Source organism: Salvelinus namaycush, chromosome 29 (genome assembly GCF_016432855.1).
Source record: "Salvelinus namaycush isolate Seneca chromosome 29, SaNama_1.0, whole genome shotgun sequence".
NCBI lineage: Eukaryota > Metazoa > Chordata > Actinopteri > Salmoniformes > Salmonidae > Salvelinus > Salvelinus namaycush.
The window spans coordinates 26603509-26631099 of NC_052335.1; the positions used below are offsets into that span (position 1 = coordinate 26603509).

A 27591-nucleotide genomic window follows, 5' to 3' on the forward strand; every position below is an offset into this window, starting at 1 on the left:
GCCTACCAGACGAGCTAAATAACTTCTATGCTCGTGTAACGCTTTGGGCGTAGTGGGTGCGAAGTCAGGCGCAGGAAGCAGAGAGCACAGGGTAGTGCTATTTATTGCACACAAGCGAACATAAGCCACCCCACGAAACACAGGGCGCACACAAAACAAATGCCCCAAACAGGGGGACTCAAACAGTCCGAAGAAAAACCCACGCACAAAACACGTCAACCTCGAACGTGCTCAGAACAACACAAAACAATCCCGCACAAAGAGCAGGCGGGCCTACTGGCTAATATAACCCGACTAATCAGCCTACACACAAAACAGGTGAAACCAATAAACAGAAAGGGGAAAAGGGATCAGTGGCAGCTAGTAGGCCGGTGACGACGACCGCCGAGCACCACCCGAACAGGAAGGGGAGCCACCTTCGGTAGGAGTCGTGACAGTACCCCCCCCCCCCCCCCCCGACGCGCGGCTCCCGCAGCGCGCCGACACCGGCCTCGAGGGCAACCCGGAGGGCGAGGCGCAGGGCGATCCGGATGGAGGCGATGGAAACCCCTCAGCAGTGACGGGTCCAAGATGTCCCCCACCGGTACCCAGCACCTCTCCTCCGAGCCCCTCCCAGTCCACGAGGTACTGCAGGCCCCTCGATGTCCAGAGGGGGCGGAGGGACCTCACCGTCCTGCAGGGGACCAGCTACCACCGGCCTGAGGAGAGACACATGAAACGAGGGGTTAATGCGATAATAGGAAGGGAGTTGTAATCTATAACACACCTCGTTTATCCTCCCCGGGACTTTGAAGGGCCCCACACACTGCGGCCCCAGCTTCCGGCAGGGCAAGCGGAGGGGTAGGTTTCGGGTCGAGAGCCAGACCCTGTCCCCCGGTATGAACACGGGGGCCTCACTGCGGTGGCGGTCAGCACCCCTCTTCTGCCGTCCACTGGCTTGCTTGAGGGATTCCTGGACGGCTCTCCAGGTCTCCTTGGAGCGCTGCACCCACTCCTCCACCGCAGGAGCCTCAGTCTGACTCTGATGCCATGGTGCCAGGACCGGCTGGTAGCCCAACACACACTGAAATGGTGATAGGTTCGTAGAAGAATGACGGAGTGAGTTCTGGGCCAACTCCGCCCAGGGGACGTACCTAGACCACTCCCCTGGCCGGTCCTGGCAATACGACCGCAGAAACCTACCCACCTCCTGGTTCACTCTCTCCACCTGCCCATTACTCTCGGGGTGATAACCGGAGGTCAAGCTGACCGAGACCCCCAGACGCTCCATAAACGCCCTCCATACCCGGGACGTGAACTGGGAACCTCGATCAGAGACGATGTCCTCCGGCACCCCGTAGTGCCAGAAGACATGGGTAAATAGCGCCTCCGCAGTCTGTAGGGCTGTAGGGAGACCGGGCAACGGGAGGAGACGGCAGGACTTAGAAAACCGATCCACAACAACCAGAACCGTAGTGTTCCCCTGAGACGGGGGGAGATCGGTCAGGAAATCCACTGATAGGTGAGACCATGGCCGTTGTGGAATGGGGAGGGGCTGTAACTTCCCTCTAGGAAGGTGCCTAGGAGCCTTACTCTGGGCGCACACCGAACAGGAAGAGACATAGAACCTAACGTCCTTTGCCAAGGTGGGCCACCAGTACTTCCCGCTGAGACCCCGCACTGTCCTCGTCACACCAGGATGACCCGAAGAGGGTAGTGTGTGAGCCCACCGAATCAATTGATCATGAACACCAAGCGGCACGTACTTGCGACCTGTCGGACACTGAGGAGGCGCAGATTCCACCCGTAACGCCCGCTCGATGTCCGAGTCCACCTCCCATACCACCGGTCCCACCAGCCTAGAGGCTGGAAGGATGGGAGTAGGATCGATGGGCCGATCCTCCGTGTCATAGAGACGGGACAGTGCGTCGGCCTTCGTGTTCAGGGAGCCTGGTCTATAAGAAATGGTGAACCTGAATCGGGTGAAGAGGAAGGGGAGCCACCTTTGGTAGGAGTCGTGACAGCTCGCTTCAAAGCAAGTAACACCGAAACATGCAGGAGAGCATCAGCTGTTCCGGACGACTGTGTGATTAAGACCTTCAAACAGGTCAACATTCACAAGGCCGCAGGGCCAGGCGGATTACCAGGATGTGTACACCGAGCATGCGCTGACCAACTGGCAAGTGTCTTCACTGACATTTTCAACCTCTCCCTGTCTGAGTCTGTAATACCAATACCATGTTTCAAGCAGACCACCATAGTTCCTGTTCCCAAGAACACTAAGGTAACATGCCTAAATGACTACCAACCCGTAGCACTCACGTCTGTAGCCATGAAATGCTTTGTAAATCTGGTCATGCTCACATCAACACCATTATCCCAGAAACCCTAGACCCACTCCAATTTGCATACCGCCCCAACAGATCCACAGATGATGCAATCTCTATTGCACTCCACACTGCCCTTTCACATCTGGACAAAAGGAACACTTATGTGAGAATGCTATTCATTGACTACAGCTCAGCGTTAAACACCATAGTGCCCTCAAAGCTCATCACTAAGCTAAGGACCCTGGGACTAAACACATCCCTCTGCAACTGGAACCTGGACTTCCCGACGGGCCGCCAGCAGGTGGTAATGGTAGGTAACAACATATCCGCCACGCTGATCCTCAACACGGGGGCCCCTCAAGGGTTGCGTGCTCAGTTCCCTCCTGTACTCCCTGTTCACTCATGACTGCACGGCCAGGCATGACTCCAACATCATCATTAAGTTTACTGATGACACAACATTGGTAGGTCTGATCAACGACAACGATGAGACAGTCTATAGGGAGGAGGTCAGAGACCTGACCGTGTGGTGCAAGTACATCAACCTCTCCCTCAACGTGATCAAGACAAAGGAGATGATTGTGGACTACAGGAAAAGGAGGACCGCCCCCATTCTCATCAACAGGGCTGTAGTGGAGCAGGTTGAGAGTTTCAAGTTCCTTGGCATCCACATCACCAACAAACTATCATGGTCCAAACACACCAAGACAGTCATGAAGAGGGCATGACAAAACCTATTCCCCCTCAGGAGACTAAAAAGATTTGGCATGGGTCCTGTAAAACCTCAAAAGGTTTTACAGCTGCACCATTGAGTGCATCCTTATGGGTTGCATCACTCACTGGGATGGCAACTGCTTGGCCTTCGACCGCAAGGCACTACAGAGGGTAGTTGTAATGGCTGGAATGGAATAAATGGGGGTTTCCATATGTTTGATACCGTGCCATTTATTCCATTCCAGCCATTACAATGAGCCTGTCCTCCTATAGCTCCTCCCAACCAGCCTCCTCTGCTATACAGGAACAAAATTAGCCAAAGCATAGATTTCAAATGAGTTGTCTGACAATAGGACTGCCTTGAACCAAACCGCCAACTGCCTTGGCCCACACCGCCAGTCTGTTTCCCAGATTAGCTGCACTGTCCACATGCCCATGGAGGAATGTGAGTGCGAGAGAAGCCCGGAAGTGCTATCATTATCCACCATTTGTTTCTATAAATAGCAGGGGTCTTTGAATATTAGAGGATGTAGCATAAATCTTGAAAAATGTGTGCAGAGAATCATAGGAGCGTATTAGTGAGTTAGCAACTGTGTGATCATATGAGCACTGCAGCCCAGTCTGACAAGCAGCAGTGAAGATTTATTTACAATTGGTGGCTGGTGTGTGTGAGACCTACAGCTGTGGACTAAAAGTATTGTCATCTGTTTAGAATGCTGATGGCTTATAAAGTGATAGTCTTTTGGAGTTTTCCCTTCTGGGTCCCACTGCACAAGTGGAGGGATGGGGTCCACTATAAATACTTACGGAAAACTTCACCAGCAGACAGCTGTGCATGCCGCCTAGCCCAAGGTCCAGCTCACAAATAGGGGTCTGCCCTTACTTACCTCCCTCTTATCATGGGCAGAGAATTCACATACAAATGTAGGATTTTAATTTGAGCCAGTTTGCTACAGCAGGAAAATAATCCTGCAATTATTATGTGGATTATAATTCATGGACATTTTTGTAGGGGTTAAGGGGAAATCAAGTCTGAAATTTCAAAGTGAAAATGACAAAAATGCCTTTTTAAACCTCAAATATACCACAAGTTTAAAATAGAAGTTTTCATAAAACAGGATGATCAAATTAAGATCCTACATCTGTAGGTCGCATCCCAAATGGCACCCTACTACCAATGGGCCCTGGTCACAAGTAGTGCACCATGTAGGGAATAGGGTGCCATTTGGGACTGACATTGGTACGCTGTACCATCAGCGTAATTGTAAGTTGGGGACACCAGCCTGGCATGATCACATCCCTATAAGTGGAATACAAGTTGTGAACAACAGCAAATAGTAGTTTTATTTTCTGTTTTAACTTCACTGTTATTGAAGGATGGGCATGAGACAGAGGAGAACATGTACATTGTAGTGGGTGACTTCATATGGTTTGAAGCAACTTCTGAATAACATCATAAATATTGCCACCCTTTCCCCAGAGCCTGTTCAAGATATATATTTACCTTTAGGTAAACACCCCAATGCAATATTCTACCTGCTGTCACCCACAGCTTGTCTTAGCTTTATTTTCTTTCCACATTTCTTCATTTTGGTTCAAATCAAACTGACGCTCCATGGCTGTACATGCGAGAGCGCTTGGCATCTCCCCTGAAACAACGACTATTAACGCCCAGCTCTAAAGTAGCTGCTACTATTTTGCTGACAAGATTCTCTCAGTCTGAGTCACACACTTCTTTCATCCGAGACTGTGCGAACTTGGGGCACTTTGGCCCCATTCAGATGAAATTGCCTCATCGTGTTCTTTCCCTGAGCACACTCACCACAGATTATGGATGCCCTGTGTCTGTGTTTGCTATCTGGGCTATTGTGTTGATGATGTGTCATCATCATCATCATCATCATCATCATCATCATCATCATCATCCCGGGCATTGTCCCAAAGCAAGACTCCCGATATGAGAGTTGATTATTTTGATTCAAACATAACTTTTCATCTATTTATCTTCCATATTCAATCAAAATTGCCGATCTGTTATGAGTATATTGCGTGATCCGCCTCTGATACACAGAGATAATGATGCTTCTGAAGCTGACCCATTCCTTAGACTCTAATTACAGAGACACAACAAACACATTGGTCGGATCAATGTCCAAACAAGGCCAGCCAGGCCAGGCCTACTGTAGCCTAGCTCCCTGGTGTGAGATGATGGAAAGCCTGTCTCTGGCTCTCTAGATTGTAGGACAATGGAAACAATGGATCTGACTTGGCTGGCACAGTTGGGGGCCGAGAGCGCTTGGCCAGGAAATGTCCTCATTTCTCTTTTATTATAAGTACAGAGTGCAGAGTGTCCAAGCAGCAGTAAAGGCAGTAACTAACCCACTACATATACTGTAGTTACAATTACAGTAACCTTGTCCCCAGGCTAATTGAGCATAGCGGGAAGGTGTCTGGTGAAAGAGATTAGAGTTACACATGAATACTGTAAAGTCATGGCAGTCCTGTATTGGTGTGGGTTTATATAGCCTACCATTCAAGGGCACCTGTTTTTTGATGCATTAACATCACACTGAATATATTAGTTTATCCAGGTTAGAAGAACACAGTTGCTATTATAGCTACTTGCCTCATAATATTCATTTGGTTCCAGATGTTGTTAAAAGTCCCCATGAGAACGTTCTTCTAGACCATTCTCACTCACTGGGTTGGGTCCCACACCTAATCACAATCAAGAACAGCAATTTAAGAAACAGAAAAGGGGAGCAGTATGAAATGCTATGCACTCTGGGTGTACAGCAGGAATGACACGGAGCATTAGTCGGAGGTGAGAGAGAGTATGTGAGATCACAGAGGAAATACTGTGAATATGCTGCATTTCTGCTATTGATTAAAAGTCTTGAGGTCATACTTAAACGTGGCTGAGATTACATGAAGTACATTTGTTCTCTTGTACAAGCTTTTTTACTGGCCCCCATTCACATCGTCTGTGCAGTAGTGGAGCTGGTCAAGAGCTTCAAGTTCCTTGGTGTTCATATCACTAAGGATCTATCATGGTCCACACACACCAACACAGTCATGAAGAGGGCACGACAACGCCTCTTCCCCCTCGGGAGGCTAAAAATATTTGGCATGGGCCCTCAGAACCTCAAAGTTCTACAGATACACCACTGAGAGCTTTTTGACTGGCTGCATCACTGCTTGGTATGGAAATTGCTTGGCATCGGATCACACGGTGGTACAGAGGGTAGTGCGTAAGGCCCAGTACATCACTGGGGCTGAGCTCCCTGCCATCCAGGACCTCTATACCAGTCAGAGGAAGGCCCAAAAATGTTTATTCCAGGCGGGGTCAGAGGAAGGCCTCCAGCCACCCAAGTCATAGACTGTTCTCTCTGCTACCGCACGGTCTCGCTCTCGCTCGCTCTCCGTCTCGCTCCGTCTCTCACGCTCTCTCCCTCTCCATCGCTCTCGCTCCCTCTCCGTCCCGCTCCCTCTCCGTCCCGCTTCGTCTCGCTCTAGCTCCCTCTCCGTCTCTCTCTCGCTCCCTCTCCGTCTCTCTCTCGCTCCCTCTCCGTCTCGCTCTCGCTCCCTCTCCGTCTCGCTCTCGCTCCCTCTCCGTCTCGCTCTAGCTCCCTCTCCGTCTCTCTCTCGCTCCCTCTCCGTGTCTCTCCCGCTCCCTCTCCGTGTCTCTCCCGCGCCCTCTCCGTGTCTCTCCCGCGCCCTCTCCGTGTCTCTCTCCATGTCTCTCTCGCTCCCTCTCCGTGTCTCTCTCGCTCCCTCTCCGTCTCTCTCTCGCTCCCTCTCCGTCTCTCTCTCGCTCCCTCTCCGTCTCTCTCTCGCTCCCTCTCCGTCTCTCTCTCGCTCCCTCTCCGTCTCTCTCTCGCTCCCTCTCCATGTCTCTCTCGCTCCCTCTCCGTCTCTCTCTCGCTCCCTCTCCGTCTCTCTCTCGCTCCCTCTCCGTCTCGCTCTAGCTCCCTCTCCGTCTCTCTCTCGCTCCCTCTCCGTCTCTCTCTCGCTCCCTCTCCGTCTCTCTCTCGCTCCCTCTCCATGTCTCTCTCGCTCCCTCTCCGTGTCTCTCTCGCTCCCTCTCCGTGTCTCTCTCGCTCCCTCTCCGTCTCTCTCTCGCTCCCTCTCCGTCTCTCTCTCGCTCCCTCTCCGTCTCGCTCTCGCTCCCTCTCCGTCTCGCTCTAGCTCCCTCTCAGTCTCTCGCTCGGTCCCTCTCAGTCTCTCGCTCGGTCCCTCTCCGTCTCTCTCTCGGTCCCTCTCGGTCTCCTTCTCTCTCTCGGTCCCTCTCTGTCTCCTTCTCTCTCTCGGTCCCTCTCTGTCTCTGTGTCTCACTCTCCAGTTAATGTCACCTCTCCCAGCTCCTATGAGCCCTCTCTCTTTCCATTTACTGTAACCAGCATCCTCACCTACTGAGCACCAACCGACACCGGACGCCCATGGATGATGAAAAGTAGTTGAAATTTGGTCAGTCCACCCTGGTCTTGATGTTAACATTCACAGACGGACCGGTCTGGGACCAAAACTAAACCTATCATAGACTTAAGTTTCACATGTTTGGATAGCAAAGTACAGTACAGTGAGTAGAGTACAGTACAGTTCTGCACAGCACAGTGATAGAGAACAGTACAGTAATGAAAAGTAGAGTATAGTACAGTGTACTAAACTCTACTTTACTGAACTATATTCTACTGTACTGAACTCTACTGTACTGAACTCTACTGCACTGAACTATAATCTACTGTACTGAACTATACTGTACTGTTCTGAACTATACTGTTCTTTACTTTACTGTACTCTACTTTACTGTACTCTACTTTACTGTACTCTACTCTGTTCTGCTCTGATGTCAAAACTTGTGAAACTTAAGGAGAATGACACTAATATGCATAATTATGCATTTCATGTGTAGTACAGATCAGGGCCCCATTATGTAATTCCGTTACCGTAATTCCATTACCGGGTGTAAATCCACTTCACTTACTGTAATTCAATAACCATAAGAGATTTTTTCAAACTCAAGGTGTCAATGTCATAGCTGACACCCCATTCTTTCTGCAGACAACTTTGAATCTTGAATCTGAGCAGATATTTAAGTCTTTGGAAAACATGGTCGCATAAAACCCTGAGGGAGATTTTACCATAATTCCGTCACCAAAGTTTGCTCTGCACAGTTCTTCCACTAAATTAGTTTTTGTAATATTTTCTGTGGAAATTGTTGAAAGTAGTCCTTGTGCATAGAGTTATATGCTTTGTTAAAATTTGATATCAATGGTTTTTGTTTGTCTCTGTTTTTTTTACTTTAAAATGTATGCCAAAGTGCAATTCCGTTACCGTGGAATTGCCAATATTCTATTTGGGCTGTGGATTCAGAGTCCCTGTCGTCCGTCTTCCCCCTGCAGGTGAGAATGCGGTCCAGGAGCAGCACAGCCATGGAGGGCCCAGATGACAGACAGATAAACCGGGTTACCCAGCCCACCAAAGCCTTCACCAAAGAGGAGGAGGAGAACACACTAGAGAAACAGAAAGAGAGGAAGATCCAGATGGTGGAGCCTGGAAAGGTGAAAAGGCCCCAGAGAACCCCAGAAAGCAGCAGAGGACAACAGAATGCAGCATGGGTGATGGACCTCTCTAAGGAGGACTTTCTCCGTCTGCTGGGGGTCATGGAGGGAGAGGTGCAGGTGAGAGGTTCGCCACGGACACTGTGCTGCTGTGTGCTAGCTACTGTAACTTCTAACATTACTGCATCCCAAATGGTGCCCTACTCCCTTGATAGTGCTCTGGTAAAAAAAAAAAGGTAGTGCACTATATTGGGAATAGGGTGCCATTTGGAATGCACTCAGAGTTTCTTCACACTGTGCTGCTGTGTGCTAACTGCTAACATTGTGGTCAGTGGTTTTGGTTATATTTGGCAGGTGGTAACATCTCAGTGTCAGGCTTGACATGTTAGTGTAACCAGGAGTCATCCTACTGACTCACTGCTGGGGAGTCAACCTCAGTGTCAGCGGCCATGAACTCTGGTCCCTTCCAACCCTGCCCCACTCTGCAGATCCCGATGAGCAAGAAGCAGAGACCTGTGTTAAGCCTGCTGCTAATTATTTTCTTAACAGAGTTCCATTTCTAAACAAACCTCCAGGGAGAGAGGGCTGCTGCTGTCAGTTCTATCCTCAACCCTCACTCCATCCAGCTGATTTGTTTAGGTGTGTTGATGACTTTCCAAAGTTGCAACTTGGGGTAAACAACATGCCTCCTACTACACTGTATGTTGAAATCCAACCCTGAACATGTTGAAATCCAACCCTGAACATGTTGAAATCCAACCCTGAACATGTTGAAATCCAACCCTGAACATGTTGAAATCCAACCCTGAACATGTTGAAATCCAACCCTGAACATGTTGAAATCCAACCCTGAACATGTTGAAATCCAACCCTGAACATGTTGAAATCCAACCCTGAACATGTTGAAATCTAACCCTGAACATGTTGAAATCCAACCCTGAACATGTTGAAATCCAACCCTGAACATGTTGAAATCCAACCCTGAACATGTTGAAATCCAACCCTGAACATGTTGAAATCCAACCCTGAACATGTTGAAATCCAACCCTGAACATGTTGAAATCTAACCCTGAACATGTTGAAATCCAACCCTGAACATGTTGAAATCCAACCCTGAACATGTTGAAATCCAACCCTGAACATGTTGAAATCCAACCCTGAACATGTTGAATTCCAACCCTGAACATGTTGAAATCCAACATGCTCTGAATGTCTAATCAACACGGAAGAATGGTTCATACTATCTAAATGACTTGCTAATGATAGTACAGTGGTGTGACGATAACTCAACTCTCTATTAACAGTTTAAGGAGTGAGATAAAGAAGGGTATTGCTGTATAACTGTGTCCCGACTGGCACCCTATATAGTCCACTACTTTTGGGCTCTGGTCAAAAGTTGTGCACTACATAGGGAATAGGGTGCCATTTGAGAAACAGCCTGTGTTATGAAAATTGCATTTGAATGAAAGGAGACACTCAGGGGTCTGACTAGAACAACGCCACCCTGTGGGGAGAGTTGATCACAGTGCTGGAAAAAACACCATCAAATCTACTGTTTATTTTCAATAGTTGCCCCACCCTGTGGTCATGTCAATATGGTGATCATACTTTAAAATAATTGTATATGGTTTCTCCTGGATATTCTCCAACCATTCTGACAGCTCATAAACCACTTAAAAAAACAAAAACCTCATTCTCTAATCACAATAACAAAGCCACATCTGTCAGTTTGAAGTGGTTTTATTGTCATCTAGAATAAAGAAGATCAAAGTAAAAAGAAGGTTATTGTCCTTGTCTCTCTGTTTAAATGGTTCTTAGGTGACCTAACGTGTCCCCCTGCTCCTCGTATCTGTAGGCCAGAGAGGATATCATCCACATGCTGAAGTCAGAGCATACCCAACCCGAAGCCCTGGGGGCCCATTATGGCTCAGCTGCCCCAATCAAACCCCTCCAGGCCCTGCAGAGAGACAGCCTACTGACCAACAACACTACAACGCTAGGGGATGACGTCTACCAGATGCCCATGCAAGAGGCAAGGCAGTTCCACAATAGAAATGTATATCAAAATGAATATAGATTAAATATAGCTAGCCATTAGCTGTGTTAATAAACAAGTCAATGTTTAATGAATATATTGGATAGATACCAGTGTATGAATGAGTCAGACAAATGGCTCCCTATTCCCTAATTAGTGCACTACTTTTGACCATATGGGCCCTGGTCAAAAGTAGTCCACTAATTTGGTATTAAGGTGCCATTTGGGATGAAACCATGGTGGTTGTCATTGAAGACCCTCTAATATGGTGATCAGTTGGACCGGCTGGAGGACAAGCATCGCGAGACTTATAGGCGTATGCTGGAGCAGCTGCTGCTGGCTGAGAAGTGTCACCGCCGCACGGTTAACGAGCTGGACAATGAGAAACGCAAACACACCGACTTCATGAACAAGAGTGATGACTTCACCAACCTACTGGAACAGGAGAGGGAGAGGTGAGGGGAAGTGTGTGTGAGTGAGATTTACCTGTTCCCATCTCATTCCATGCGAGTACGTACATCATGTTTACTACAGAATTGGTTGTGTGTCACGGGGATGTTGAGAAACAGGACATGATGAGGGATGAAAGAGAAATCAATCTCAGCCATGGTGGGAGAGGGTTGGCGTCACTATCACACCGTCACACATCACAGCCCTCTGCTCTGATGCCATGCTACAGCTCCTCTCTGTCTCTCTCTCACACACACACACATCACAGCCCTCTGCTCTGATGCCATGCTACAGCTCCTCTCTGTCTCTCTCTCACACACACACACATCACAGCCCTCTGCTCTGATGCCATGCTACAGCTCCTCTCTGTCTCTCTCTCTCTCTCACTCTCTCTCTCACACACACACACATCACAGCCCTCTGCTCTGATGCCATGCCATAGCTCCTCTCTGTCTCTCTCTCTCTCTCACACACACATATCACAGCCCTCTGCTCTGATGCCATGCTACAGCTCCTCTCTGTCTCTCTCTCTCTCACACACCGTCACACATCACAGCCCTCTGCTCTGATGCCATGCTACAGCTCCTCTCTGTCTCTCTCTCACACATCACAGCCCTCTGCTCTGATGCCATGCTACAGCTCCTCTCTCTCTCACACACACACACACACATCACAGCCCTCTGCTCTGATGCCATGCTACAGCTCCTCTCTCTCTCACACACACACACACATCACAGCCCTCTGCTCTGATGCCATGCTACAGCTCCTCTCTGTCTCTCTCTCACACACACATCACAGCCCTCTGCTCTGATGCCATGCTACAGCTCCTCTCTGTCTCTCTCTCACACACACACACATCACAGCCCTCTGCTCTGATGCCATGCTACAGCTCCTCTCTGTCTCTCTCTCTCACACACATCACAGCCCTCTGCTCTGATGCCATGCTACAGCTCCTCTCTGTCTCTCACACACACATCACAGCCCTCTGCTCTGATGCCATGCTACAGCTCCTCTCTGTCTCTCTCTCACACACACACATCACAGCCCTCTGCTCTGATGCCATGCTACAGCTCCTCTCTGTCTCTCTCTCTCACACACATCACAGCCCTCTGCTCTGATGCCATGCTACAGCTCCTCTCTGTCTCTCACACACACATCACAGCCCTCTGCTCTGATGCCATGCTACAGCTCCTCTCTGTCTCTCTCTCTCTCTCACACATCACAGCCCTCTGCTCTGATGCCATGCTACAGCTCCTCTCTGTCTCTCACACACACATCACAGCCCTCTGCTCTGATGCCATGCTACAGCTCCTCTCTGTCTCTCTCTCACACATCACAGCCCTCTGCTCTGATGCCATGCTACAGCTCCTCTCTGTCTCTCTCTCACACATCACAGCCCTCTGCTCTAATGCCATGCTACAGCTCCTCTCTGTCTCTCACACACACATCACAGCCCTCTGCTCTGATGCCATGCTACAGCTCCTCTCTGTCTCTCTCACACACACACATCACAGCCCTCTGCTCTGATGCCATGCTACAGCTCCTCTCTGTCTCTCTCTCACACACACATCACAGCCCTCTGCTCTGATGCCATGCTACAGCTCCTCTCTGTCTCTCTCTCACACACACATCACAGCCCTCTGCTCTGATGCCATGCTACAGCTCCTCTCTGTCTCTCTCTCACACATCACAGCCCTCTGCTCTGATGCCATGCTACAGCTCCTCTCTGTCTCTCACACACACATCACAGCCCTCTGCTCTGATGCCATGCTACAGCTCCTCTCTGTCTCTCTCTCAAACATCACAGCCCTCTGCTCTAATGCCATGCTACAGCTGCTCTCTGTCTCTCACACACACATCACAGCCCTCTGCTCTGATGCCATGCTACAGCTCCTCTCTGTCTCTCACACACACATCACAGCCCTCTGCTCTGATGCCATGCTACAGCTCCTCTCTGTCTCTCTCTCACACATCACAGCCCTCTGCTCTAATGCCATGCTACAGCTCCTCTCTGTCTCTCACACACACATCACAGCCCTCTGCTCTGATGCCATGCTACAGATCCTCTCTGTCTCTCACACACACACACATCACAGGCCTCTGCTCTGATGCCATGCTACAGCTCCTCTCTGTCTCTCACACACACACACACACACATCACAGCCCTCTGCTCTGATGCCATGCTACAGCTCCTCTCTGTCTCTCTCTCACACATCACAGCCCTCTGCTCTAATGCCATGCTACAGCTCCTCTCTGTCTCTCACACACACATCACAGCCCTCTGCTCTGATGCCATGCTACAGCTCCTCTCTGTCTCTCACACACACATCACAGCCCTCTGCTCTGATGCCATGCTACAGCTCCTCTCTGTCTCTCTCTCACACATCACAGCCCTCTGCTCTAATGCCATGCTACAGCTCCTCTCTGTCTCTCACACACACATCACAGCCCTCTGCTCTGATGCCATGCTACAGCTCCTCTCTGTCTCTCTCTCACACACACATCACAGCCCTCTGCTCTGATGCCATGCTACAGCTCCTCTCTGTCTCTCACACACACACACATCACAGCCCTCTGCTCTGATGCCATGCTACAGCTCCTCTCTGTCTCTCACACACACATCACAGCCCTCTGCTCTGATGCCATGCTACAGCTCCTCTCTGTCTCTCACACACACATCACAGCCCTCTGCTCTGATGCCATGCTACAGCTCCTCTCTGTCTCTCACACACACATCACAGCCCTCTGCTCTGATGCCATGCTACAGCTCCTCTCTGTCTCTCTCTCACACACACACATCACAGCCCTCTGCTCTGATGCCATGCTACAGCTCCTCTCTGTCTCTCTCACACACACACATCACAGCCCTCTGCTCTGATGCCATGCTACAGCTCCTCTCTGTCTCACACACACACATCACAGCCCTCTGCTCTGATGCCATGCTACAGCTCCTCTCTGTCTCTCACACACACACACATCACAGCCCTCTGCTCTGATGCCATGCTACAGCTCCTCTCTGTCTCTCACACACACACACACACACATCACAGCCCTCTGCTCTGATGCCATGCTACAGCTCCTCTCTGTCTCTCACACACACATCACAGCCCTCTGCTCTGATGCCATGCTACAGCTCCTCTCTGTCTCTCACACACACACACACACATCACAGCCCTCTGCTCTGATGCCATGCTACAGCTCCTCTCTGTCTCTCACACACACACACACACATCACAGCCCTCTGCTCTGATGCCATGCTACAGCTCCTCTCTGTCTCTCACACACACACACATCACAGCCCTCTGCTCTGATGCCATGCTACAGCTCCTCTCTGTCTCTCACACACACATCACAGCCCTCTGCTCTGATGCCATGCTACAGCTCCTCTCTGTCTCTCACACACACATCACAGCCCACTGCTCTGATGCCATGCTACAGCTCCTCTCTGTCCCTCTCTCACACACACATCACAGCCCTCTGCTCTGATGCCATGCTACAGCTCCTCTCTGTCTCTCTCACACACACATCACAGCCCTCTGCTCTGATGCCATGCTACAGCTCCTCTCTGTCTCTCACACACACATCACAGCCCTCAGCTCTGATGCCATGCTACAGCTCCTCTCTGTCTCTCTCTCACACATCACAGCCCTCTGCTCTGATGCCATGCTACAGCTCCTCTCTGTCTCTCACACACACATCACAGCCCTCTGCTCTGATGCCATGCTACAGCTCCTCTCTGTCTCTCTGTCTCTCACACACACACATACATTTGTTTTCCTATCCTTGTGGGGACCAAACATTTGATTCCCATTCCAAATTCTATTTTCCCTAACCCTAAACCTAACTTAACTTTAATCCCAAACCTAACCCTTAACACCTAATTTTAACCCTAATTCTAACCCTAAACTATAAGCCTGAAATAGTTTTTATTCCTTGTGTGGAACGGCATAATGTCCCAACTTGTCAGAATTTTCCTTGATTTACTATCCTTGCTAGGACTTCTGGTCCCCACATAGATAGTAAAACCAACACACTCTCCAGTCTCGTCTACTGCCTGTTCCCACACAAGATAAGTCCCGTCGCTTGCCCCCTCTGATTCATCCCCCTCACCACCAGCCCCCAAACACATACGCTTACACACACAGGCACGCACAAAGGCATACAGGCATATATATATATATATATATATATATATATAGATATATATATATATACTGTATACACACACACACACACACACACACACACACACACACACACACACACACACACACACAGTCCCCATCAAGCAGGTCTGCCAAAGCAATACCAGACAAAGAGCGAGGGACAAAGCTGTACATGAGACAGAGGCAGCTTCGAAGAGCCCTGACATAGCGTGTAAAGACACCCGAGCAAGTGAACCCCTCAAAGGGCTGGAAAGAGGCCCTAAGGGGTCCTGCAAGGCCCTGTTGATGAGGGCGAAGTCATGGCTCAATAGAGTGATGAATAAACTCAACCAATAAAAAAGACACACCAGGACCAGGCAGTGCCACGCTCTCCAACCCTGTTCCTGGAGAGCTACCCTCCTGTAGGTTTTTACTCCAACCCTGTTCCTGGAGAGCTACCCTCCTGTAGGTTTTCACTCCAACCCCAGTTGTAACTAATCCGATTCTCCAGGAACAGGGTTGGAGAGCCCTGACGTAACCATATAAAGAGGTACTGACATAGTGAAATATATGTTGCTATAGCTATGATTCACAGTATTATGGCAATATTACTTAGATTACTTTTCTAATGGCATTGCTGTTATATTAATAACACACCCATTTACCTTTATTATTAACAAGCTGTCATTTCCCATCAAATACACTTATCCTACTGTGAGACCAACTATGTTTTTGGCTATGGTTTTAAAGTAACTGTCCAGTGAAAATCTCACTTTTAAAAGTTCATATTCTGTTAACTCATACCCAAAAAATGTCGTTGACCCATCCTATACTCGTATTTGTGGCCAAAGTATAAATTGAAAAAATATATATTAAAAAAAAAACAGAAAACTTGTATCTGAAACAAACTGTTTAAAAAATACTTGCTATTTCCTCATGGAGGATGATGTCTCCTAAACTGGCCAATCAGCGGTCTACTCGCATGAATATTTTTTATGACTGGTATACGCCAACACCATTCTGTTGTTGGGGTACGCCCACACCATTCCAACACAGAAAAGCTGATTTTTAACATACTTAATTACCATTTTCTGGAAGGAAAACTATTTCACCCATATGGTAATTATAGGTCATATTTCATAGAAATCTGGGAACACTGGACAGCTACTTTAAAACAAGAAGATGTAGAAGAGATTTAAAAAATCCAATACCAGCATGATGCTCCAAAGCGGAATTTATGAGGCTCATAACAGAGGTGGAATCCAGATGTCAATCTAATCTGGCCCCCAGTAAAGTGCCTCAGTGGTACCCTGTTCCGTATGTAGTGACCTACTTTTGATCAGGGCCTATAGGGCTCCGGTTAAAGGTAGTGCACTATGTAAGGAATAGGGTGCCATTTGGGATGTAGACTTAAAGACCTGCAAGTCAGGACAGAACCACTGACATCATCACCTATGTACAAAGAGGAAAGGGGGATACCTAGTCAGTTGCACAACTGAATGCATTAAACTGAAATCAGTAATCTGAGTAATGTGATAAGACCCAGAGCAGGGATCTATCTGATAATGCATGGCCATGAATGGCCCCTCACCATCAGAACACTACAGTGCTACTCCAGGTGTAAAACACTCCCCAATGGCAAGAACTCATGCCTCACTGAACCGTTTACCCACAACATGAAAATATGGTAGTGTTTTGACAGTGGGTTGCATGCTTATTGACTAGTGGGCTTATGTAAGGAACTGATGGTTGGCCGTTCCTATTTGAGGAACAAATTGTGTTGTATATGTCTTCTTCTATGAGAAAAAAGCTGCCCTGCGTTTCCAAATAAACGCTGTGTACGCAAATAATTTCAGTCAATTATAATTTTCAATAATGAATGACCTTGTACTTAATTATTTAATTGCCTCTTGTTCATATGTTTTTCACATGTTGTTCGTTACATTTCCGTACATGCAAATACATACATGCTCCTTCAGTAGTGCACTGGCTGACTTACCATTAGGCAGAAGAGGTAATTGCCTCAGGCCTCACATCGTCAAGGGGCCTCATGAGCTGTGCATCATTTTTATATATTTTCTAAAACATTTTATTTTCTAATTTCTCCACTTGATTGGAGTTAATTAATTTCTTAATTTAATTTTAACTTAATTTCTCCACCCTCATGCTCCGCTCAAGGCATAAAAAAAAATCCACATCAAAATGTATCTGTGGTGGAAGGTGGCCGAACTACAGTGATGTTTGTCAGACCAGGAGACATCCTGAAAATCAGTCTTCTCACGAAAGCATCTGAAGCATCCAAACGGTTTGGGACATACCCCTCTCTGGAAAGATGAGAATCTTATGAGCACGATCTGCTCTACAACCCCCACAAGTGCCACGAGACTCGTCTGAAAGTAACCCCGGTAGAGGGACGAAAAATATATGGAAGTGACTAGGGCATTTCCACGTAAAAGGTATACATCTTTTTTGATGGCTTCTTATATCTCTCAGATATAGGACAGACACTTCAAAACATCCTTCCTTTTGATTACATTTTCACTATCCGTTTTGGCATGTATGAATCGGTTATTAAAAGGCTTTTCTATGGGCTAATAGCAGTGTTTGATCAAATAATATATACCTGTAGTTTTTATTCCTGCATGGTTACTAAAAATTGAAAATCAAATAGCTAAATAATCATTGGTATGACCATCTTAAAACAATTCCATATGTTAGCTTAGTAGAAACCCAGCCTCGGGCCCTTAGACTCCAGGTGGATACAATAGGCATTTCTTTAGTAAAAAGACAGGTGCTGCTGATAATACTGCAATCGTCGAGGCAGAGGACATGTACGTGTAGCCCATGTATCTGATGCTGTCTGGCCAAAAAGATTATGGCATGTCATACTCTTTTTGTCCTGACAGCATCAGATACATGGGCTACATATAGTAAGACAAAGGGGGCGATGTTTTGCTTGCTTGGATGCTGTCTTCGGTGAGAACATGCAACAATTGCAAAGGAGTTACAGTTCATATAAGGAAGTCAGTCAATTGAAATAAATACATTAGGCCCTAATCGATGGATTTCACATGACTGGGAATACAGATATGCATTGGTTGGTCCCAGATACCTTAACAAAATGAGGTGATGTCTCATTCAAATTAACGTAGATAAAATGCAGTTGGGCAATTGTGCCCATACCATAACCCCACCGCCACCATGGTGTACTCTGTTCACAACGTTGATTCAGTGTAGTTTCAGTCACTTGCTAATTAAAGGAAAGTTGACGGGTGCACAGTGCACCGTTCGGATGATGGAATTATTTTGGATGAATGTCACAAGGACATTTTTTAAGTGACTTGTTTGACAATCAGATGAAAATATCATGACTGTTTGTGTTCATGGCAGGTAATACATTTTTTACAGTTAATAAATGACATGTCTTTACTATAAATCCTGAGGGGGTCCTCAGACTGGCCTCTGCCTGGGGCCTCCAAATCACCAAGTCCACCACTGCAGTGGTGAGACGTTTCTATCTCTGTTTGTGAGAAATAGACAAGAGGATGTTACCCACTCTGCCAGACAGTAAATGCCAGACACCGACGCTTCCCGGCATACACTCTTGTGTTTTTCAGACATACAGCCCAGCATCCAGAATGGCACCGGATTCGCTACATAGTGCACTACTTTTGACCAGAGCCTTATGGGAAGACTTCCAGTCACTGCGCTAGTTAGCATTGGCCCACGAAACTACATCGAACTTCCTTCATACTGGACATAAAAGTGTTATCCACAAGTTGATTTGACTTAGTTAAAGAGCCTCAAAATCCCAAAGTATTCCTTTAAGCAGGCTGAGAACAACAAGCTGACCAACAACCATACATTTAGTTAAAGCCTTTAGCTAGGTTTATATGAATGGAGTCTTAGAGGGAGTGTTAAAAATATGACATGTTTAAATAATACATTTGAGGGGTTTTATATTCCTATTTGGTTTGAGTGGGTCACATTCAGCAACATGGGAAATGACAGACTAGTGACCTCTGTACGATTCAAATGCATGAAAATTATTATACTCCATCTCCAAACATGTTGTCACCTCAACATCATTACTCATTTGGTGAGCAGATGTCCATCTCTGGTTTTCTCTCAGTCTCGAATTTTTAAAGATTTTGTAAAGCAGCATGTGCTTTGTCTGTGAGAGTCTGTATACTGCAAACTAGATACTTACATGCTCTTGTCTTGTGCTCTCTGATGCACAGATTTGCAATTGCCCCGTCAACCCCCACCCCTCACGGTTGACCCTTCCCCTCCGCGCCTCCCCCGTCAACCCCCACCCCGATGACCCTTCCCCTCCGCGCCTCCCACTCAACCCCCTCCCCCGCTCTCTCAGCACCGTGTGATAACACATTCCTCCCAGCTGCAGTCATCTCAGAGATTCACTCACTGTAGGTGATGTCATAGACTGGACAACCCTGAGCACCTGTGAAAGGATGCAAGTCAGCGCACACACAGAGACAGAGAGAGAGAGAACTCTACTCCACTCTGGTGGAACCTCTCCCTCTACCACCTCTCATGTTCTATCAGTAGTTATTCTTACAAGAAGATAGATATGTTTTCCCAAAATGAAAATATATTGATATGGCCGTCTCTGTTTTCCAAATGTGTTACTTTAAACTGAAACAAAATCTGACAAGATGATACTCTCCCAGAGAAAAACAATTCTCCCTGAGTAGAGTAGTTTTTTTCAAATGTGACTTCTTCCTTTCTGTTCAAAGTTTTTTTTTTAATAGTAATCGTGATCGTTATAGTAATTGGTGTGTCATTAGCTTCGTCTCTCCTGTGGGCTTGGCTTTGGCCACAGACATGTGATATGGGAGGTTTGGACCTTCTCTGCTAGACGTCACTGATAGGCCTCTGTCAACAGAATGCCTATGGATAGCCCTGACCACCAGGAAACACACTGGTCATCTGATAAAGTATTCATAATGCCATGAAACAGTACCATTACCACTGAGAATGGTGGAATCCAGGGAGTATCTTGTAGCACAACAATATTAGTCATAAGTAGTGGACTATAAAGGGAATAGGGTGCCATTTGGAATGCAAACGTGGTCTCCTCAGTAAGATTTTCTGCATACCTTGAAGTAGCCTTGTTGTATAATTCCTCTCTCCTGAAATGCAGTGGTAGCTAATGGTAAATATTTGTGGGGAGTCATGCAACAGTTAATTCCTCTATTTCCCTTAATCTGGAGCCTTTTCTCCTCAACAGCTGCCAGGCAGATTGTGTTGAAGGCCACCCTGGACCTCGTGACGCAGGTTTTAGGATTCATATGACGAGTGACATCGTCTGTGTGGTATTTGCATGATTCCATTTTAACAAGACCACAAGTGTTGCTCCCCAACCAGGAACTGTAGTGTGGGTGAGAGATCCTGTATGTGCTTTAATGGTGAGAGCATTGTAGTGCTGCAAATATCTGCAATCTTCCTGCGACAGACTAGCGTTCTGTCCAGGGGGTGTATTTATTCATCAAGCTTCCTTACGGTACAGAAACAAGAGCTTGGCCCATATGGCAGGAGTCTTTCTGGTCTACTTTTATCCCACCTTGGGATCTTGGCATATATTAATTACACTGTGTACTATGGATGTAGTAGCAGCATCCTACACAGACAGACATGTTGATGTTGTTCTACCACTTTGCTTCCCTTTGCATTCAAGGGACAGAAGATAATGAACTAGAGGGTCTGGCACTAGTGTGACATTGTTCTCCTGAAACAAAACTTTCCCCTTGTTGCCTTGTTTCTATGGAAACACGGTTGGTCGCAAGAAGAACAAGAGACAATTGGGTCAGGCAAGACACCAGCTAGTGTATGGGAAGCGGAAAGACACTGCTAACTTAGTATCACTAAAACCTCTGGTCTAAAAGGCTGCTGCCTTTTAGACCAGAAGGCTGCTACCTTATTTCTCACAAATACAATTCCCCCTCTCTGTTGGAGGAGAGAGAAAGAAAAGAAAGAGGGGAACAGGAAAGATAGTGTGAAAAGCCTTCCCCCCTGGCTTGAACTCCTCCTCTGTGGCCAAACAAGGGCAGCACCATTCTGTTCCATGAATGGGAGGAGGGATGACATCACCACCCGCAAGTGGAGCAGGGCTAGTTTTACACAACATTCACCTTTCATTGTCCATTGATGACATGTTTGGAATGTGATGGCTAAGTCCCTGTGGAGTGGGGGCCCTCTCATGACCCTGTGAGAGAGAGCCGCTGCCTGCCTGCATACAGCTCAGCTCCTGCACTATCCAAAACACACTAGGCATGGACCTACCTGCTATGCATCCCTCCTGACTAGCAGTCGGTAAGTCTGATAGCTTAAGCTGTTTTAGAAAACCGCAAAATCTGGCTGCGATCAATGTTAGACCGGCTCCTGGTGGATTTGGGTAATGTGCCATGTTTGTAATACAAAGTAACAGGCTTCAGCAAAGGACAATGATGTGCAGGACTCACTCCTGATTATAATGTGTTTCTAGTGTGTCTACCATATGGATGGGGACCTGTTGCAGGCAGCAGACTCTCTCTATAGCACTTGGAGAGAGAGACTCCCGCAGAGATTAGTTAAACATCTACTAACATTATTCCGTTAAGGTTCACTCGGTGTCCCTAGGTTGGCAGTGTGCCACATTAAGGACACTGGTTGTGTTTTTACAGTTTAGCTAGCATATCTCTGATGTTGTGGTCCTTTGCTCTGTGTGAAGGGCAGGGTTACGGGTTATCCCTGTTGAGGAGAATCACATGAGGGCTCAGGCTTCTAATCTGCCCTCCTGTTGTTCCCTCTCCTATCATGCCTTTGCCATCTCTTCTGCTTGCATGCCTCCCATCCCAGCTCCCACCACTGCCCACGGGACTCTGGGCTGGGGGTAAGGAACTCATTTTGAGTCTGGTCATGCTCCACTACTCTGGGAACTACAGAGATGTACAAGTGCACACTAACAGGGCAATCTATACAGTGTAGTTCACTTCAGTGTCTCACATGCTACCTATCACAAATAAATGTTTGAAATGTTAGTCAACTTTGGAGATTTGTGAGAAATGTTGAGTTAGAATACTTTTTCATTCATTCTGTTAATGCTTTTTTATTTTTTACTATTTGTACTTTACAAACTCATAGGTTCAATAGTTGTAAGTGCTATGTAGCAGTAGGTAACTACAGTGTTCCTGTACACTGTTCCTGTGGGTGTAATTACAATGTAGTAGATTCACAGTGTCTCAATATAGAAGGGGATCAATCATTATTACATCAGGAGCAACATCGGAAAATCTCAAATAGAGAATTTCAATTTCAATCACACTTCATATCTCTCTCACTCCCTCTATCTCTGTCACTTTCTCTCTCCCTCTCCCAGATTAAAGGAGCTGCTGGAGCAGGAGAAGGTGTACCAGGCTCGTAAAGACAAGGATCAGAGCAGGAGGCTAGAGAAGGTCTGTGAGGAGCTGGTCAAACTCAAGTCCTTTGTCCTGATGCTGGTGGACGAGCGGCAGCTCCACATCGAGCAGATCGACCAGCAGAGCCAGAAGGTCCAGGACCTCAGCAGCGAGCTCCAGGAGAGAGAACAGCGACTGGTCGCTGTCAGCGGCAACGCCAAGGAGGACAGCCAGAAGGTCCTCAAACTCGAGGCGGAGCTAGAGTGCAAAGCCGCCAAGTTCACCCAGGAGCGTGAGGAGATGACTGCCAAGCTGGCCAACCAGGAGTCCCAGAGCCGCCAGCTCCGCCTGAAGCTGGCAAGCCTGGCCCACAGGATCGAGGAGCTGGAGGAAAGCAACAAGGCACTGCAGAAGTCAGAGGAAGACCTCCTAGAGCTGAGGGACAAGATCAGCAAGGGGGGGTGTGGGAACTCCAGCCTCATGGCGGAGCTGGAGACACTGCGCAAGAGAGTCCTGGAGATGGAGGGCAAGGACGAGGAGATCACCAAGACAGAGAGCCAAGCCAGGGAGCTGAGGAAGAGGCTACAAGACGAGGAGACCACTGGCCGGGAGCTGAGGCTGGAGGTGGAGAAATTGCAAAAGAGAATGGGGGAGCTGGAGAAACTGGAGAGGGCTTTCAACACGAACAAATCAGAGTGTGCAACACTTCATGTTAACATAGTAAGAGAGAAAGGACTGGCAAATGACTTAGCTGGTGAGCTGGACACAGTGAAAAACCGTATGAAAGAACTGGAGAACTCTGAATCGAGACTTGAAAAAGCAGAGATGGGCCTAAAGGATGACCTGATGAAGTTGAAGTCATTTACAGTGATACTAGTGGATGAGAGGAAGAACATGACTGAGAGAATTAAACAGGAGGAGCTAAAGAGCGATGATTTAAATAAGATGTTCAAAACTGAGCAGGGTAAGGTTATGGAAGTCACAGAAAAGTTGATTGAGGAGAGCAAAAAATTCCTCAGACTGAAATCAAAAATGGAGGTAAAAGTGACATCTCTTACTAAAGAGAAAGATGACCTCAAAACGAAACTCGCAAGTGAAGAGGAAAAGTGCAGGGATCTTAGCTTCAAGGTCGGTGTGATGAAAAAACAAATGAAGGTGCTAGAGGAGGCAGAAAGAGAATCATTAAAAAGCAGAGCTAATAAGGACAAAAGATCCCTAGAAGAGCACAACAAAGTCAAGGAGCTAACGCAGGAAATCGAAAGACTCAAAAACCGCCTAAAACAGCTAGAGGTGGTGGAAGGTGACCTGATGAAGACAGAGGACGAGTACGAATTACTGGAGAAGAAGTTCCGAACGGAGCACGACAAGGCCAATGTTCTCGCTCAGCTGCTGGATGAGATGAAGAGTCAGACTGCCATGAACAAGGCCATAGAGAAGGGAGAGGCAGTGAGCCAGGAGGCCGAGTTAAGGATGCGCTGCAAAATAGAAGAGGCCAGAACCAGAGACCTGCAGGCAGACGTCCAGGCCCTCAAAGAGAAGATCCACGAGCTGATGAACAAGGAGGACCAGCTCTCCCAGCTGCAGGTGGACTACTCCCTCCTCCAGCAGAGGTTCCTGGAGGAGGACGACAAGAAGAAAAGCCTAAGCCAGGAAGTGGTCAACCTCACCAAAGAGCTGGAGGTCACCAAGCGCTACAGCCGCGCCCTGCGTCCCAGTATGAATGGGAGGAGGATAGTAGACGTCCCAGTCACCTCCACCGCAGTGCAGACAGACGTAGTGGTCAATGAGCCTGTTGAGGAGGACACACCTGCAGTGTTCATCAGGAAATCTGTCCTGGAGGAGAACCATATTATGAGCAACCTGAGGCAGAGGGGTCTAAAGAAGCCTGCAACCGTGCTGGAGCGCTACCCCCCTGCAGCCACTGATCTGGGCCTGAGAAAATCTTGGATACCTTGGATGAAAAAGAATGATGCAGTGACGATCACTCAGACCACCCCAGAGAAGACCCTATCCCCTCAGGTTAATGGGGACTCTTCCCCTCGTCCACCCGAGCTGACCATGTCCCAAAAGCCAGGCCAGCCGCTGCACATCCGAGTGACCCCCGATCACGAGAAAAGCACTGCCTCCTTGGAGATCACTGGCCCTCGTGCTGAGGACTTCTTCTCCAGCACCACCATCATCCCCACCCTGGGCCTTCAGAGGCCTCGCATCACCATTGTTCCCAAGCCCACCACCGTGTCCTCAAAGAGCAAGCCAGGTGAGGGCATGATGGGGGGGCCTGAGCGGTGCAAGTCTCCAGTCACCATCACCACCATCTCCAGGGCCATGTCCCCAGACAGGAGTAAGGGCTCCTCCTACTCAGACTCGAACAGACCTCTCTCCCCCGTCTCCATCATCACAGTGAACACCACTCCAGTGGCCTTTGCCTCCGCATCCCTTGAGCCCCATGACATGAGCACCATGGGCCGGGCTGTGTTCAAGGTGACCCCAGAGAAGCAGACAGTGCCCACACCTGTCCGAAACTACAACTCCAATGCCAGTATCATCACCACCACAGAGGACAACAAGATCCACATCCATCTGGGAGCTCAGTTCAAGAGGCCATCACACCGCAGCAGTAGCAGCTCCACGGTGACAGTAAGACCCCTTAGTGTGAGCACAGAGAGCAAGGAGGCACCCACAGGTACGGTGCTGCGCTCCCCATGTCACCCCAACAACACCACCATGCCTGGGAAGACTACGCCAAGCAAATTGACCAGCAGCATCACCATCACCCCCATCACCTCTGCCCTCTCCAGGCCAACTCAGTCTGTGGTGAGTATTCAAAATCTAGTATATTTACATAAGCCCTCCCCTATCTCTCTCTCTCTCTCTCTGTCCCTTTATATGATGATTTGAACAAACACTGTCTCACTAACAGAGGCTTTTTATTGCACAATTTAGAAATTGATTGGATGTAGTCATTTACAGATGGTAGGCTAAGTACATTCTATTCCATTATTAGTAACAAAGTATTTATGTTCAATTATGTGACTTTCTTTTCAGATAAAACAATCTAAATGATATCCAATCTTCTATATTTCAGTTGCTTCTTAAATGTTTCAAAATGATATCAGGTGGGGTCTGCTCCCTAGATAGCACTGTTTCCAGGTATACCAAAATAAATACACTTCTTATATTACGTATTACTGTACCAATACTAACACTGGAATGAATTGAGATGCATATCCCCAACATAAAAATGCCACTCTTAAAGGGCCTTGTTTTGACATACCAGTTTCTACTGGCACAAACTGACATGTTCCTTCCTTTTAACCCAAAATAGACCAGTGATGACCAATTTGGATGTTTGACTACTAAAGTGGGCTGACCTGCACATCAGCAATAAGACCAGCTTACTGTAGTGTATAATATCTTATCCCAAGTTCTGTTAATGGGATGCTAGCTTTGAAATGCACTTTCCTAATGCTGTGAAGTGTGAGGTGAGCTATGGTAACTATGGTAACATTGTGGCATTTCATACAGCTAGATTTAAAAGAAGCTCTTTATGGATGGAAGCTTTTTGAAAGATAAGAAATGGAACACTTCAATTATATTGCAATTCTAATCAAAACCAATATCCAAGATGGCCAACTCTTGTCATTCCTCTTGAATCAGTGTAAATGTATTTCTTTCATTTACATGTAATTCTGCAACACTGTTTTAACAATGATAAAACAGTGGTCTCACAGCAACAAGTATATAGCTTGCCAGCTTGAATTTGCTTCCACCAAATGTACACAAAGTTGTTGCTGCTATTGTGCTTGAAAAAACCTTTTCTGTCTGTGCTTTTGTCTTACTTTGTGTGATTCCTTTCAGCCCGGGGTGGATGTGCAGTCATCTCGGGCCACGGCCACACGAATCCCTATGCCAAAAGGTATGAAAACAGGCAAGGCAGTTGTGACAGGCGTTTCCACTGTGACACGGTTAGAGTCGCGAGCCGAGAGCCAGTCTATGAAAATTGAACTGAAGAGGTCAACAGTCTGCAGCTCTACCTCCTCAGGGGGAGGGAAGTGCTGAGGGCCACATGCTGCCCCCACTATCTATCTATGGACTCAGAGTCCCCCATGATTATGACCAGTCTGTTGCCAGCCAAAAACAGACAGGATACTGTAGCCGGCGTTGGACTTCATCTGCTCACAGATACACAGAGAACAGCTCTATCAGAAACACACACGTCCCTTTTCTGCATTTCAAACATTGGGGCAAAGCACATTGAAATGAGATTGTATTGTAGTTATGTATGTTTTCCAAAAATATTTGTATATCCATGTCGATTTCGATCAGGCTGTGTGGCACGTTGACCAGAATGCATGTTTTAATCTGCCCAGAATGCAATGCTTTTTGTTTTGATTGACACAATGTTATTAGTCCCTCATCAGGCGTGTTGTCACACTGAGAGTTGTTGATATTTTTTGGTTTCATAATTCATGTTGTTAAAGGTCTAATGTAGACATTTTTTCTCTCAATATCAAATACTTTCTGGGTAAAAATTAAGTACCTTAGTGTGATTGTTTTCAATTAAAATGGTCAAAAAGAAACAAAAATAGCATCTTAGCATAGGACAATTTCTCAAGCAAGAATTTATGGGAATGGTCTGAGTGGGGAGGGGAAAACTGAAAATTAGCTGTCTTTTCAAACAGCTCTTACACCAAAAGGGCATTATCATCATATTCACAGTATTATTTCAACCTCATAGTGTGGAAATATATATATTATATATATATATATATAAAAAACACAGGATAATCACATTTTTGACTGCACTGGGCCTTTAATATTTTAGTTTATTTCACCATTTCTTATGGAGGTTTTGGAAAACGGTACAGTAGCTCTTATGAATTTCGTGTGTAAAATACATTTTGATCAGTCATCAACAACACTTAATTTGTGCCACATTTAAAAAATATATTTTTCTTTGGAATAAAGTACGACTGTTTG

General features: G+C 47.2%; 1 protein-coding gene across 1 annotated transcript; it reads left to right on the forward strand.

Moving 5' to 3' along the window:
* Positions 1–8437: 8437 nt before the first annotated feature.
* Positions 8438–27209, forward strand: LOC120024468 (filamin-A-interacting protein 1-like). Its single transcript, XM_038968718.1, has 5 exons — positions 8438–8704; positions 10440–10616; positions 10896–11074; positions 22593–25425; positions 26470–27209. The coding sequence occupies exons 1-5, from the start codon at positions 8456–8458 to the stop codon at positions 26668–26670; spliced, it is 3639 nt and encodes a 1212-aa protein (XP_038824646.1). The 5' UTR covers positions 8438–8455; the 3' UTR covers positions 26671–27209.
* Positions 27210–27591: the final 382 nt, after the last annotated feature.

Excerpts from the sequence above, each read along its gene's own strand:
- LOC120024468 (XM_038968718.1), top strand. The coding sequence starts at position 8,456 with ATGGAGGGCCCAGATGACAGACAGATAAACCGGGTTACCCAGCCCACC. Across the intron at positions 11,075-22,592 it reads CTGGAACAGGAGAGGGAGAG|ATTAAAGGAGCTGCTGGAGC; the intron begins GTGAGGGGAAGT and ends TCCCTCTCCCAG. Across the intron at positions 25,426-26,469 it reads CCAGGCCAACTCAGTCTGTG|CCCGGGGTGGATGTGCAGTC; the intron begins GTGAGTATTCAA and ends GATTCCTTTCAG.